At 48.5% G+C, this 15731-nt stretch overlaps 1 protein-coding gene across 5 annotated transcripts in view; it reads left to right on the top strand.

The window, feature by feature from the left end:
• LOC119390009 (autism susceptibility gene 2 protein homolog) overlaps nt 1–6636 on the top strand; it is a 441549-nt gene extending 434913 nt beyond the window's left edge. For 4 of the 5 annotated variants that reach the window (XM_037657511.2, XM_037657509.2, XM_037657507.2 and 1 more), the window contains 5 exons: nt 469–540; nt 1473–1643; nt 2215–2566; nt 2774–2809; nt 2936–6636. In XM_037657511.2, coding sequence (XP_037513439.1) covers nt 469–540; nt 1473–1643; nt 2215–2566; nt 2774–2809; nt 2936–3902 — 1598 coding nt within the window. In that variant the 3' untranslated portion in view covers nt 3903–6636. The remainder of the gene's footprint in view (nt 1–468; nt 541–1472; nt 1644–2214; nt 2567–2773; nt 2810–2935) is intronic. The other variant, XM_037657508.2, reaches the window with a different exon arrangement.
• Nucleotides 6637–15731: the final 9095 nt, after the last annotated feature.

Below are 15731 nucleotides of genomic sequence, written 5' to 3'. Positions count from 1 at the left end.
AAGGCCTCCGAGATCTGCATCTTAACAGCTGTTGCGTTGGCTTATCGAAGGTGCTTCCATGCCATGCTTCCAGCAGTTCAGCAGTCTGATCGCATTTCCTTTGTGTTTCCTGTGTTTGATGGCCATTGTAATGTGCCCTGCCAGGAATGAGAGCACGAAGATTTCTGAGGAAGTCTATGTGCTTTCCGTTTTTTTGACTGGCAGGAAAATTTTTCCGCCGCCTTCTTCAATTTTCGAGCCGATCTAGGAAAGCAGACCCCCCCCCCCCTTTCCACTTTGCCAATAACTTCAACTTGCCTAGGAAAGGGGACGGGGGGACAGGAAGGGGGGGCTGCTCGGAATTTATAGTAATCTTTGTTACTTTTCTGTCCTTGCGTCTTGATAAGCTACAATTAGTGGCACCGTTTTCAAAGAATGCATATGGTACTGACTTCACTCGTAAACATTGCAAAAATGCTTCTTTTACAGCTGGTCATCCGAGGGCACCCTTCGATGCATCGCCTCATAGCAATTTTCTCACCCATAGCCCTGGTCACATAGGTGAGTGGGCTACTTCATGATATTCCCTCATGTTAGTATTAATTACTGCTCCAGCTGCCATGCACAAATATAGATCAAAAGTCAGTTCATCCTACGCTCAGTGCAGCCTCAGTCAGCTCACTGCAATTGGAAGCCTTCCTTATTGAAAATATTGCCCTATTTGAGTGCCTAAAACATCATTCATCTCTTGCTTTACTCTATTTGTGAGACGTGCCACGGACACTTAACCCTTACAGGCATGAAACTATGAAGAACTGTCTGTAAATTCGTGAAATTTACGCAACGTTATTGCAAGGCACTTGATATTCTCTCGCAACAACACTATTATCATAATACATTGATTTATATGTTTTATAGTACTGAATCTAAATTAAATTGTAATTAAATGTCTCTTTAGTGAAGTCATTCATGTTCTGAGTTTGCGTGAATAGAATCAAATCTAACGCTAGAAATGTTGTGCAATTTCATCTTCGGTTATGTTCATTTCGAGCACAGAAGAATTATACTTTTGACATGACTCTCGGAAAGTGGCAGGCCGAACAACTCGTCGAGCAAATTAGTGCCTTCAGCAAAGTGATCATATACGACGGTGCACTGCAATATTAAAGTAAATGAAGACACATTTGTTACGAGGGCGGTTCACTTCATCCATACCTCTTTCTGAGCCACTAGTCGGCACAACTAGCAAAAACAAGTTGTGTACACAAACATGTACAAAGCATCTGAAAGGGTTAATTTCAACAAGGCTTCTCGCAGAGCAATGCAATGCGGCAAGAAACGGGTGTTTAGAAGACATTCAAAGGGCATGCACTGTTAAAAGACGCTCGAATTTTATAAGCAGCTTCGTATTGATGTTTGGCCACAAGCACACTTGTTGGTGACTTGTTAGGCATTGAATCTGACTTGCGGCTCTCGTTCTGGAATTTTTTCAGCAGCAACCCTGAGTCGAATGCCAGTGTCCACATCAAGCAGTTCCCTCAGCCGATCAACAGCATCACGGGTACTTCCTCCTCCAGGCATGTCTCCATTTTCAAGGCCAGGTTTCCCGGGATTCGTTGGCGCTAGCCCCGGCAACGCCGCTTACAGCACGCTTGGAGGGCTTCGTGAGTTATCATCTCGTTCTTGCATTGGTAGCTGCTATAAGCACCTTTTAGCCAGATTCTCAGCATTTACAATAGGACCCCTCAACACGCTCTTTGGGGGACCGCTAAAAAACAACGCATTGGCCGGGAAACCTAACGTGAATGTGAAGTTAAAATCTGGTGGAAGTGCTTCTAAACGATAAAATAACCGCATTGCACACAGCTCCTGATGGAAGTCTAGTGTTCCTTTTTTGTGCCTCTGATTTGAAATCTGAATCTACCGCATTTTACTGTCTTATAGGCACTCTGACAGTGTCAGGAGTGGCGTGCAATGTACAGCCACACTGTCTGCATTCAGGACCTTTATTTCATTAAGGTCTGTCAGTGACTTGGGACAGCAAAATCTGCATACACTTTGCTTTTATGCTTTCCTTAGGCTGTTTATCACGTTAGAGACACACCAAAAGCAACAGTAACTAAAGCTTCACTTTTGCTGCGAATGGAGCTTTTGCGATCGAGGTCAGGGTGACTTGTAAGGGTGCCTTTGTGTAATAGCTCTTGCGACTGAGTGTCGTCTCATTTGTATTTCCAGATGGTTTGTCGGGGAATCCACCAGCTAGTCTCTTTGCAAGCCGGGGTGACCTGGGAGCAGGCTGCTTGGGCCAGGACCCGTGGGCGCGCCTTCACCGCGGAGCACCATACGGCCCCCTTGCCGGGGCCGCTCCTCCGCCCCAGGCGGGGGGCGGTGCCCAACCCGGTTCGGGGGGCGGAGCCTGGGGAGGCCTCAAGGCCGAGGCTGACCGTGAACGCCTAGAGCAACAACAGCACGAAGGGGAGAAGCAACGCAGGCTCGAGGCTGCTGCTGCTGCCGCTGCCGCTGCGGACAAAGAGCGCAAGGAGCGCGAGGCAGCCGCGGCTCTCGAGAAGGCTAAGGAGATCGAGAGGTGTGTCTCATTCTCACGTGTGTTCAACCTCACAGCTGTTTTCTGGTGTATGGACTGGAGATTGAGAAGGAATATTGTCAGCCATTCGTTTGTTGCTTTGCGCTATAAACAGGTGGGTGACAATATTTCTCTTCCATGAAATTCTCTCCATCTTGCACGCCTTACAGGTGTGCAAAGCACAGCTAATACGTCTTCTTCTATCCTTAGGGAAAAGAAAGCGCAGGAAGAAAGACAACGCGAAAGGTAAAGGACCTTTTGTTTTATTTTTCATTTGTTTCTCTTCAATCTACTTCACTAATATCTTATTTAGTAATTTCCGTCTTGGAGTGCTCAATAGCTGACTCATGCTGTTTGCTTTGTGTGCCTTAGGGACCGGGAGAACCGGCTACACTTGCACCATAATCTATCGGAAGGAATTCTACGCAACGGGGACTACATGGATGCACGAGCAACGAGCAACAGCCACCACCAACTCATGAGAGACCGAGAGCCCCACTCACGCGCGACAGAGTGGAGCCTTCGGGAACCCCCGACCCGGTCGCCCGCCAGAGCTCCAAAAGTCGAAGGCCCGTTCGAACCACCGGCGCCTCCCAAGGTCGAAGTGCGGGTGAAAGAAGAACGGCGCGAACCCGACGAGCCCGAACGAAAGCGGCCAGCGCCTCCACCCGCCGCCGCACCACCCGTTCCACCTTCCGACGACTTCAGGAACGCCCACTTCCTCAGTCTGGGTGCTGCCGAGAGGGCCGCCTTCTGGGGCGCCGCAGCTGCTGCCGCGGCCCCGCCGCTAGGTGGCCTCGGTGGCGACCCTTACAGAACTTTGCTCGATTTCCACCACTCTACCCGCAGCGAGCTAGAACGGGAGCGATACCGCCTACCTAATCCCATGGTCGCCTTCCACGACCGATTCCGCGACATCTCCGAGCTGGACCGACTGGCGCTCGAGCGAGAGCTGCAAAGCAAGCTGGCCGCTCCCCCGCTTCGGCCCACCGACCCGGCTGCCTTCTCTACGCTCTTCTCGCCGCTGGGTCCCCCGAGCCCCTACCTCGGGGGCCTTGCAGGGCTGGCGGCGACGAGCCGGGCCGGAGCCAAGAATGGTCCCACCTCGGCCGCTCCCCCGGGGTCCCGCCCCGAGGGTGCCGTGCCACCTCCGCTGATCCCCTGCGGCAGCGGAGGGGGTGCCGTGGGGCCCAACAGTGGGCCGCCCCCGCACGGGCTGTCATCTCTCAACCACAAGATGAGCTCGCTCGTGGACCACGGCGCGCACCACGACGTGGCACTCTATGCCAAGGAGAGGAGAGAACTGGCTAATCACAAGGCGGAGGGGCAGCTAAGGTAGTGGTGGCAGGGGGGCTCCTCAGCGGTGGGTGGGGACACGAAATATCGTTTTTCTCCTGATGTGGCGAGCAGAAGCGGGCAAGGTTGGGAACTGCAGTATGGGCAGCAGCCACATCTCGACGGCAGCGTGTTTCTTCCAAAGCACTAGCATCTAAAGCAGTAAGCTGTCCAGAAACCTTGCGAAGGGAAGTGGAGGAAAAAAATGCTTTAATTTAATTGGAGAATGCACTGGAAAGACATAGTTGGATGCTATAATGGACGACTATATATGTCGTTTAGCCAAAAGTGGTATAGGTGACAAATGTACAGCGAGGATAGGCAAGAACAGTGACCTTTTCTGCTGGCATTTCATTCTTGCCAAGAATCTCCAAGAAGCCTGCGCTGAAACAAACAGGCCTAGCAGCAGTACTTTTCGTGGACACAAGGTTTCTGAGACACAAAGGTGGCACTATTCTAAGTTATAAACAACATTGGAATGATTCACCCCAGGAAACCCTGTGTGGACCTTCAATGTTTCTGTGGAAATTGTGTGCGCGCACCGCTTGCAGAGAGCTGTGCAGCAAACTAGTGAGGCCGTCGTCGTGCTCTTTCCATTCGAATTCTTTCTCACGCACTCTTCCCAAATCAAATGCACACGAATGGAGGATTGCCTGTCTGCATAGGACGGCAATTCGTACAACGAATTTAGTGGCACCGTGTAGAGCGAGTTTGAGGTTGAGTGCTTTGTTATTTATTGGTTTAATATGCCAATGAACCTTGCCCGCCTCTGCGCCCGACCCAACCCGCCCCCTCACCCCCCCCCTTGCCGCATCGCGTGATGGCCGTGGAGAATGTGCAACCATAGTGATGTTTTTTGTTTCCTCTTCCGTCTTTCCTCATCATTTTTTTTTCTTTTTTTTTAAACATTTATGATCGTGCTGCTGAGCGGCGCGTCGAGCTTTCTCACGGACTACTTCCATTTCCCTCTCGCCCGTCGTGGCGGAGGATGCCAGCGTGTCAAGTCAAAAATGTGAGCGGTGGAAGAAGAAGCGAAAGAAGAGGAAAGTGTAAAAAAAAATGTTTTCGTGCGTGGGCGTGTGTACATAGGTTTTTAAAAAGAAGGGAAAACGAAAAAACTGTGTGCATGCGTGTGTACATGTGCGTGTATCGTTTTTGTACCATAGTTTGCCTACAGTAGTGGAAGGAGCGAGGGGAAAATGTGAGGACGGAAAAAAAAGACGAAATACGCGAAAATTCTGCGGCTGTGTGTGCGTGTGTGTACATTCTGAGTGTTCATAATGTACATAGAAACATCAAGGAGCGTGTTTCCTGTTTATTTGTTCAATTTGTTTGTTTGCCATGTGAGTGCGCGCAAATGTGTACGTGTAAATACTATGTAATAACTACAGGGAGGGGGAAAAAGATAAAAACGAGGGAGCTCCCTTTTTTTCTCGGCTGCAACAGGCTTGCTGTATACAAAGAGGACTTTGTTCATTCTTTTTTTCACCTCCAAGTGGCTTTTTTCTTTAGCTTGCTGAAATTTGTGATATGCACTCGTATCATCGATACGCGGTGCGTCATAGTTTTCCTGCTTTCTGATGTGGTTGGCCGGCAATGTAACAGAGTAGAGTATGTCTCCGCAGATTTCTTTTCTTCAAACCTCTCTTTTTTGTGGATATTTATTATGTCATAATGCAAACGGCGAGAATCTGGCATTGCGAGCTGGTACCTCTTCACAGGGTGTTCAGTGGCTGTAGTGAAAAATTCTTTCCTACACTTTTTCTCATTTTCGCTCGCGTTCCGAGCCTTTCAAAGGGAAAAAAGACGAACCTAAGGATCTGCTGGATATGCATCTGTTACTGTCTCCCTAGGGTGACATATTTTTTTTTTGTCACTCGCGGGAGTGCACAGCTTTTGGCGGTGTACATATATTTATACTGCTTGAAAAAAAAAAAAAGGAAACAGGTGGGCATTTTGTATCTCCGGTAATACTTTCTTTTTATCTCATCTTTCTTTCTCTCTCGGCAGGGGTAACGGAGCTTATTGGTATCGCAAAGTTGTGGAATATACAGTTAGTTTCTTTCTTGATTTCAAAACCCGATGGAGATCATTCACTGCATCATCTTTCACAGGCTGCGATTAATAACGTACCTTGCCTTGTGATGAATCCCGATCTGGCGATACTTGAATTGCAGCCATTCCGATGCGCAGCGCCCATTGTGTTTCAAATTGGGCCGGATTTCTGTCAAAATTAATACTGAAATGACAAGGCTCGACTTGCCAGACTCCCTTAGAAAAACTAATACATCGCGGAACAGCTCGGTAAACAGCAGTGTTGCTGATGCAGCGTAAATCTGACGGAGAAGGTCGATGCATGTTTTTTAGACCCTTAAGAAGAAAGTTATACATCTGACGAACCCATCGTGTCTCGTGTAAGTGGGCCAACTCGCAAAACGTATTTATGAAAATCGTCTATATATATATTGCAACTACAGAGGGGAAGAAAGCAGGGGATGCTGGTGGTGTAGTTGCCTTATTTTTACTAAATGCGTCGAAGCTGCGCACCAAGAAAACGCTTCTTTTGTGTGTGTGTATGTAAATGAAATGTCTTGGCGCCGCTTTCCCCTTCCTCCTTTTTTTTTTTCTTTTGGTGTTGCACCAAATCCAAAGTGTTTAAAAAAAAGTTAGTGTACAGCAAGAAAATAAATGACAACAATGAGGGGGCTTAAAACTCCTCTCTGTTGCAAAGAGACTGAGCTTCTGGAGTCTTTTTCACTTTCTTTCCTGCCAATGCGCACTCGAAGCGGATGGGTATCCGCAACCCGTAAGAGATCATACTAGCACATCTTGAACCGCAAATCGTGTACATAGATAGTCCACTGACTACCCAAGAAACATGTTACACATCTAGCCATTTCGGTGTGATGGGATCTAGCACATTCCGTTATCACCACTACAGTATCCACTGTGGTCGGCAAGTACTCAACACGCAAATTTTTTCTTATTACAGCACTTGCAATTTACATAATGCACCTTATTACTGGAATTCCTCCACGGCAGCCATGACAGATCATGAAGTTGTTCTACAAGCACACAGGACAGTGAATCGTGACACAATGAGACAAATGCTAACTTAGCCAGCAATATCACAGAAAACGGCATGTGCATATGTGCACTTCACACACTTCTTCAAAAGCAAGAAAGCATGATACATTGTTCTACTATATCTAAGGGCAAGTTTCTAAAATAGGAAAAAGCAGAAGAGGTGGCAGCCTACTGAAAAATTATTTTATGTTGGTTTTTGACAATGCGAGATGAAGAAATGAGCACTAGAACTGCAGGGTTCCTCAGGTGAGTGAAAATTCCTTCCGAAATCAATCTTGTAATGCGTGCAAAGACAGAGGGGCAACTAAGCATATGACTAAGCATGTTTTCATTGAAGCCAATTTTCATAAACTCCAGGAATTGTAAGGATACACAAGATAGTCTGGATGGTGCAAAGCCTAGGACGTTACTCATCCAGCTGTACCTTTAGATCTCCATTGGCGACACAAGTTGTATGTCTCAAAGGTTGCCAGCACTGGCCTTCATAAGTATCTTAAATGTCGATCTGCTTGTGAAACATTCGTTCAAAATAAAGCATGATGATTTCCTTCCTTTCCAGCCTGTGCTCTCTGCATGCCGATACCTGCCTCTTTCTTAAAGGGGACAAAAGGCTACATTTTCTTGACAGTTTCCTGCTAGAAGAAAACCTGTTTCCTTAGAATCCCTTCTATTTATTGAATGTTTATTGTTGGGGTTGCATTAGGTCCATTGGGAGAAAGGGGACCGGGATAATGGGGTCGGGTTATAAGCCTAGCAAGCGAGTTTAGAACGTTAGTGTTGCTGGGATTGATGCGTTGTTCGAGGTGGGTTCGTGAATGCAGATTACGTACCCATGTTGAGGAGTGAGCGTCGCGCTACCAAAGGAGGTGACTATAGCTAGGCTGGTTGGTCTAAGTACAGGTTGGTAAAAACAGTGCTCGTGGATAAAGCAATTAGATAGATCGATTAGACGAGAGTGAAGCTGAAGACGCACTGCAGGAGGGGCACCTGAAGCTCGGATGACGCCGTCTGTGTGTCTGGCTAAATACCGATCTGCTTTTACAGCGTACTTTGCCGCAATGACAGTCTGCATGTGGTAGAGCATGCTTTACAGGGTAAAAGGTCGTCGGGTTGGTCTGAGCAAGCGCATGCGCTGCACGTCGGTGAAATCTCGGTGATCATTGTCTTCATTGATTTAAAGAGAGGAGCTGGAGGACAATGGGAGATTTAGAGCAACATGAAGCTGGACTTCTGGTTCGCGAGCTTGGTTGGTCCACAGGACCAGAAGTTGTAGACCGGTAGTGCCACGTCCTTGTAACTTTTGCACCAGCTGTCTATTAGAACGAAACGTTGCACAGTGGCGACGAAGTTTGAGGCTGCGGTACTTGTCTGCGAATGCTGAAGAGCGGGCAGCGTCATCGCTCATTTAATCTTGCACCAGAGGGCGCTTGCAAGACAGCCGTTCATAGTGTGCCTCGATGTACCCTAAGCCGTTCAGGTATGCACGCGCGACCGCTGGTAATTACGTCCTATGCTTCGATTATATAACGCAAGTTATAGGCGCGTCACTACATGAACCGTGTTACTTCCTTCCATTTGTGACGTGCTATTTTTTGTTCGTAAATGCGATCAGGGAAATGACGTCTCTCTAGTTAGCATTCGTGGTGTTGCTTGCTGTAACCAGCGCTGGCCAGGAGACATCACGACAGTTGTAGTGCTCAACTGACTTATTCTCGCCGCGGCTGCAGCAGTGTAGGCCATGAAAATGGCACCGCATGAACTACAGCAGACGCGCGCCTTCATCATCGTTCGTACCAAGCTCCATCCTTGAGCGTTAATAAGAGCAGATGCCCTTCTACGTTATAGCACTGCGGTGTTTAGCAAGGTCAGACGATGTACACGTATGTACAAGCAGTGAATTACTTGGCGCGAAATCAATCAATCTGTTTTATTTCCGTTTTTCGTGTACAACGAGAATAGGTGGTAGGCGAAAAGGCTACTTTGTTGCAGCTTGACAGAGCTCCTACCGCCTGTTCCAATCTCAGTATCTGCTTCCGAGAGCTGTTTCCTCCACTCGCTAGACAAACTCATTCAACTATAGAGGCCGTAATGGCGGTGAGGCAACGGCAAGCGACTGTGAGCAGTAACTTGTTTAAAAGGATTCTGGGGTTTTACGTGCCAAAACCGCGATATAATTGTGAAGCATGCCATGGTTGGCGGATGAATTTTGACAACCTGGGGTTCTTTAATGTGCATTTAAATCTGAGTACACGGACGTCGCTGCATTTCGCCCCTATATAAATGCGGCATCCGAGGCCGGAAATCGAACCCATATCCTCGAAGATTGTGCTTTTGCATAAGGCGAACAGAGAAATCGATCAGACGAGAACGAAGACGGAGACAAACTCCAGGAGAGAGAATCTAAAGCTCGGATTACGCCGTCTGCAAGCATTTCGGGCTAAATAAATACCTATCTGCTTCTACAGCGTACTTTGCCACAGTAAGAATCTACTTGTGGTAGAGCACGCTTTACAGGTAAAAACTTGATCAGTCGCATGAGGTATACGGATGTATACTGGCTGTTATGAAATAGGGGGTTGCGTGTCGATGAAAGCCGGGAGGCTGGCGAGCCGATGTAGCCGAAGATCGGACTTATCGCTGAGGAGCAGAGCAAGGAGGCCAAACGTTTATGAAACAGTAACAACGTTTATAGCAGGTATAGCAGGTTATAGCAGTACAGAGCCTGCCAGCTCGACCAAGTCGGCTGGGGCGTCTCTCTAACAGCGGACCAGCCTGGTCTTAAATAAGGCACCAGTCCATTGTGATGTGATCCTCCTTTCCATCGCAGGTGTAGGCTTGTGCCTCCCCGTTGGCTTGTGCGCTGTGGGCTTGTGCGCTGGCCGCGGCTGTGGGCTTGTTCCTCCCCGTTGGCTTTGCTATCCGGTCTGCCGTGCAGGTGTTGCCGCTCTGCTGCATTGCTATCCTTGGTCCCAGGTGTTGACGCTGACCGCGATCGCAGACAATGCATGCAGGGTTTAATCCCTGCTTCCAGGTCGCAAGTGCTGGCCCTTTGCTTCGTCGCAGGGCAGACGCTGACCGCGATGCCGTGGACTTCCAACGAAGTGCAGGTGTTTATTCGCTTCCCCGTTCGGTCAGCTGCTCTGGCACAACATGACATAACAGAAGCTTTCTTCGCGGCTTCCTCCGATGTTCGTATGGCGTCTGTCGTTAATTGGATACTCGTATAGTCCACGTTTTGTTTGTAGCCTGGAATATTGAACTGCGCAGAGTGTAGCTCTGTTTGTACTCGAACCAAACCATAATTCTTACCGCCGTCTTGAAAGCGTGCCAATCGTGAATATCATGATAGGGGTAACGAACAACCCTTGGGCTTAGTGAGAAAACATCCTGCGGAAAGCAGACGCTGCTATGAACAGCACAGCCAAATCTTGCAGTCGTGCGTGGCAAGGAAAGTTTAGAAGCAGAGCGCGTGAACTTCCCATACAGAAGTCTGCGCTCACTCCGGAGCTGCCGGCGCCTGCGTTTGGCGTCACACAACAGATAGCGTGCTATTGGCCAATAGTCGACATAAGTCAAGAGCGGTGTTTGGATGAAATGTGCTTCTTGCCACGGGGTGCCGGCGCCGCGCTCCATAGTCTGCTAACAGTATACAGTACCCACACTAGCGCGCACTGGAATCTCAAAGGGAGAGAGCGATCGCGTTTCATTAAATGTGCTCAACGTCATAAAGCGCGCTGACCTAACTTCTTTCTCCCTTGCAATCCCTCTGTTAGGTTTCGCCGCTCATAAGTCGATCGTGCAGACGGGATGGCGCGGCACTGTACGTCGTACAAAGCTTCTTTCTAGGCTCTTTCTCTGCCTGGTCTTTGGCTGTGCAATTATCAATAGAAAGCAAACGTCTTCCTTTGAGCAGCTTGTCTACCGCGATGGCCAGCAGGGGTTGCGGTCAAGCGACCGTTCTCAGAGGTCGGCAGCCCGAATGTGTGGGAAAATCAGGAGGACATCCCCTGCTCTATGCCGTCGCTCGAGGCGACAGTATGCGTGACCCCAACAACGACCGGCATGCGCTTTCGGCGCGCCGACTGTAAAGCAGGGTTGAGTCGCAACAATGCACGGTCCGAATGCGTGGGAGGCAGGGACACGCATACGCCTTTTCTTTCCCGGAACCGTTTAACGACTGGCCCCGCGGGTTCAACTCGATGAGTATGGGAAAATGGCGTGAATGCACCAGGGCTAAGATACCGATGTATTTCGACCGTGAGAATCCCTGAGAGCGTGGGATAGGGAGAGGGAGAGCCATGATGGGAAAGAGTGCCAAAACGCCTGTCTGCACTGTAAAGATACTGCTGTCGAGATTAGGGACAGCCCGGTAGGAAGTGGCTTAATCTGAGGATAAACGGATTGGATAAGGGAATGTCGAGGCGGACCACCAGTGGCCACCTCCCCTTTTCTTTGTTACCGCAAGGTACTTAAGACTGGACGGAATTCGTTTCCCTTCAGTCTAGGCTGTAATCACTTACCTGATCGATCAGTAAGACTCCGTACGATGCAACTTCTGTCTGGGCCGTAACCACTTGGTGGTCGAACAGTGAGACTCGGTTCTTCGTATGTAGTAACAGTGTTCTAGGCTCTAACTTAAGAAAAGTTAAGTAGAAGAGTAAGATACTGTTGATGTCTATGTTATCATCAGTGTGCTTCGGCAAGATGCACATATGACTGTAAATATTTCGCTGCAATATACCTTCAAGTTTTTATTACCTCCAACCTGCCTCCTGCTTCATCGCCGTCGATCATCTCCTTGACGGGACTTCAATCCACATCAAGGAGAAAACGAACAAAGGAAAAACATAACTCCCTCCCTGTGTAGCTTCAGGACAAGGGAACATAAAAAAAGCGCTTCATCCCTGTAACTCTGCTAGTTCTTGACGGACTCGAGCAATTTTTGCGGCAATCGATTCGTGAGGTAATAAACCGTTTGATATTAAGGTCATTTGATTACCTGGAAAAGTGGTTCAGGACCCTTGTAATGACGCAACAGGTTTGATTAATGGTTCAGAAAAACCCGTGTACACACTGTCGGGAACAAGCAGCGCTGGACACGGGACGGTGAAAGAACGATAGACAGGGGCGCTGACAAGGGCGTTGCCATTTTTTCACCGTCCCGTGTCAATCGCTGTTTGTTCCCGTCTTAATCATGTACCAACCAGCACAGTTAGGTGCCCCCTTGCAGTTGGAGAAAGGCTTTAAGCCTTTCATACACAGCAGATGTTTCGCCCGCTGCAGGTAAGGGGAGGAGGAGGAGGAGGAGGAATAAAAATGATTCAATAGTCGGAGCAAGCCGAAGGCAGAATCGTCCCTATAGTGCATAATGCCGGGAGCCTGAGCTAAGGTAAGAATTAATTATATGGCCCGAGTAGCCTCAACTCCGTTCTGACCGTCATCATCAACTTACGTACAACAAGGCTACCTTCCATATTGTTACGGAGCAGTGGGGCTTCTGAACAAGAGTCAGGTGACGATTTTGCGCGAAGAAAGCGCAACTTGTATGGGCAAGTCAACTTGTTTATGGAGCGTTGCGGCAAAATGTAACGGAATGATCGCCTTTAAATTCACCTTAATTAAAGTGATCGCTTCTATTATATCTGCCGTTTGAAATTTGGTAGAGCAGCGGTGTATCTACGTCTCCACAATATAATGAAAAAGTGCGGTTGATTTTCGCATGCCCACACATCCTCTGCAGCAATGAGACCAAAATAATTCTCTTGCCTGTTTTTTTTTTCTTCTTCTTTACAGTGCGTGATCAGCTGTCAAGATAAGTTTGACACGTCATCAAGAAATAAATATTTCTATTTAAAACTCTAAGGTATTTTAGTGGCGCGTGTTCTAGTACTCTGTTTGGTAGAGGCACATCGATTGATACCAGACTATCGGTGCAAGTGAACGTAACTTTCTTCGAGGACATTATGAAACCTTTTGAATCTCGCTTCATAGCTACCCTACCCGCAGCAGCTCTCTGTCAACGGCAAGAAGAAACATTGGCTCGTATTCGAGAGGCCAGGAGGCAAAGCTTCCGCACGACCGAGGTTTCGATTGGCCTGTGACGCATGTGCTTGCACGTGCTCTGGCACGAGGTGTAGGCATGCGACAAGAGGGTGTCACGCGGTGTAGGTTCGTGTCAACTAAAGTCCCTGTGTCAACCGCTGCATCCGTGGACCTTACCACCCATCATTATTAGACTATATACACGAAGCAAATTTGCATATGTATTTTTGACACCACCAATAAGGGATATTCAAAATGTACAGCGCCATCTCTCTCAAAACCCATAAACTCGATCCGCCATGTTTTGTTGGGCGCGAAAACGAAACCTGTTGCATATCGCAGCCTGAAAGGCTGCGATATGCGACTAGCTGCTGGTTTATTTATCTTCGCTCTTCGATGACTTCCCAATGCTTCGTGCGCTGTTCAGGCAACGAGGGAGCCCTGACAATACCGGGAACAAGATAGCACTAATTTTAATCGAATTTTTCAGTTACCTGAACGAGAAATGATTGTACCGACGCAAACTTGTTTCGTCAACAAGATCGGCACTGTGCTTTGGTTCGGAAATGACCAGCGCGCGCAAAAGCGCTCTTGAAACCCAGTTCTTATTTCCCCGTGCATTTTAGTTGCTCGCCTGCAACATAAGCTAGACTTGCAGAACAATATTACGATATACGCATTTTAAAACTAGACGGCCGACGTCGCACACGCGCGACATAGCATGATTGATCAACATTAGCTTGTCGGTGTTGCAGATCGACGGAAGCAGTCACTGACTTAGCAGTGCCACAGACGGTGCTGCACGCGTCCGCGTAAAATCAGTGCCGCCACATGAGACTCGATCGGCACAAAGGTCCCAACAGGCAAGCTTCGCAAGGCAGTGTGCGCCGAAGTATATATAGTCCGCATGCCGCGTCTGCCCATCCCTTTACACCCACCTTATCGTTCCCCCTTTTTTATTTTATTTCATATTTTTGTTTTCTTCGGTCAGCGTGCGCTGCCAACACAAAGCTAAGAGTTACGGAGCTGTACAGTAGGTGGCGCTGTTTGTCCGGTAGATCTAGAGTTACTGTATATGCTACCTTTAGGTAGCAGAGTTGCGCATCTGTCTTCCAACGCCGCTAGCAACCATGCTTGCGGAGAAGCTGCCGCTTGGGCCCATTTTTTTATTTCTCGACGCCGCCGCTGCAGCGAACTGAATTAACACTTGCCATCGACAGCCAATGCTTATCGCCGGTCTTTGACACGCCAGACAGTTAATCGGTGACACGTAGGCATGTCGCCCTGCAAAACCGAAGTGCGACTTCACCGCATAGCCGTGGTTGCTAGCCGGACCTATGCGCAACTCTGCTACCTAAAGGTAGCATATACAGTGACTCTAGGTAGATCTACAGTTACTGTATATGCTACTTTTAGGTAGCAGAGTTGCGCATAGGTCTGGCTAGCAACCACAGCTATGCGGTGAAGTAGCACTCCGTTTGTGCAGGCGACATGCCTATCGCGTCGGCAATTAACATGTCCGGCGTGTCGAAGACCGGCGATAAACATTGATTATCGATGACTATTGTTAATTCAGTTCGCTGCAGCGGCGGCATCGAAAAATACAGAAATTGGCCCGAGCGTGAGCTTCTCCGCAATGCATCGTTGCTAGCGGCTTTGGAAGACGGATGCGCAAATCTGCTACCTAAAGGTAGCATATACAGTAACTCTAGGTGGCAGATCACCGCACTCATCTTTCCGCTGGTCGGGGGCCCAAGACGCAGTGGTAGAGAACCGTGGGATACAAAAGCAAAAGCGTAACATTTTAAGAAGATATGTCAATGAACGCACACGTATAGCGTTAAAAAAAAACAGAACGACAATACTACATCCGCGCGATAGATTAAGACAGCAAGGCATTATAAACAACCAGTGTGCAGTAAAAAGAGCATTACTCGGGCTGCTCTATTTGTATACAGTCGAAACGCGCGCGATCAGTATTTTTGTTTGGTTTGCGGCGCGCCGCTCATGCACATGTCCATGCCTTGTTTATTTCGAGAAAACTATAACGCGCGGTATTGCGAAGGGTGTAAAGATACCTGTGGCTAAAGAAATGAGCCGAGGAAAGCACCCCAGCGTTGCACAGGTCGCGTAGCAAAAACAACGTGGTGTCGACGTGACGAGTGCTTATGACGCGTGTATACGTAATCGCAGTGGGAAATACAGTGAGATGTATTACAGTGCAAGGTTACCTTAGAAGTTTGACAGTCAAATCTCCTCTGCAACGAACACTTTTCTTGGACGCCTACCGCAGATCGGAAGCGCTGACCACGAATGAACAACAGCTCGGCTTTGTAAAGCGGTGCTCTTCTCGCAGCTGCCGTTCGGATAAGTTTTTAAGCGCGCAGAACTCCGATATTGTGTTTGCGTCGATTTGTGGCAGCACAGTGAGATCCTCGGACCATTCGGCAGGGTCGAAGAAGAAGGCCGCATTTTCTTGGCCCGAAAGCTCCGCCAACGACTCTTGCTCAACCTCTCCGTGGCATTTCCTTATGGAGCTGCTAGCAGACGATTCAAAAAAAAATGTCGTGTAAAGACGATAGAAGAGGCGCTGTGTGAGATATGGACGCCATCTGGCAATACGTCGGGAAACATGAGTGCTGTGTGCGTGCTGGTAGTCCCCGCAGCAGCAGGCGAAGACCGGCGGTGACCAACGCGACCGCGG

This window comes from Rhipicephalus sanguineus, chromosome 4 (genome assembly GCF_013339695.2).
Source record: "Rhipicephalus sanguineus isolate Rsan-2018 chromosome 4, BIME_Rsan_1.4, whole genome shotgun sequence".
Lineage (NCBI taxonomy): Eukaryota > Metazoa > Arthropoda > Arachnida > Ixodida > Ixodidae > Rhipicephalus > Rhipicephalus sanguineus.
Note: the sequence above shows the minus strand (reverse complement) of the source record. Positions and strands in the feature narration are given on the sequence as shown.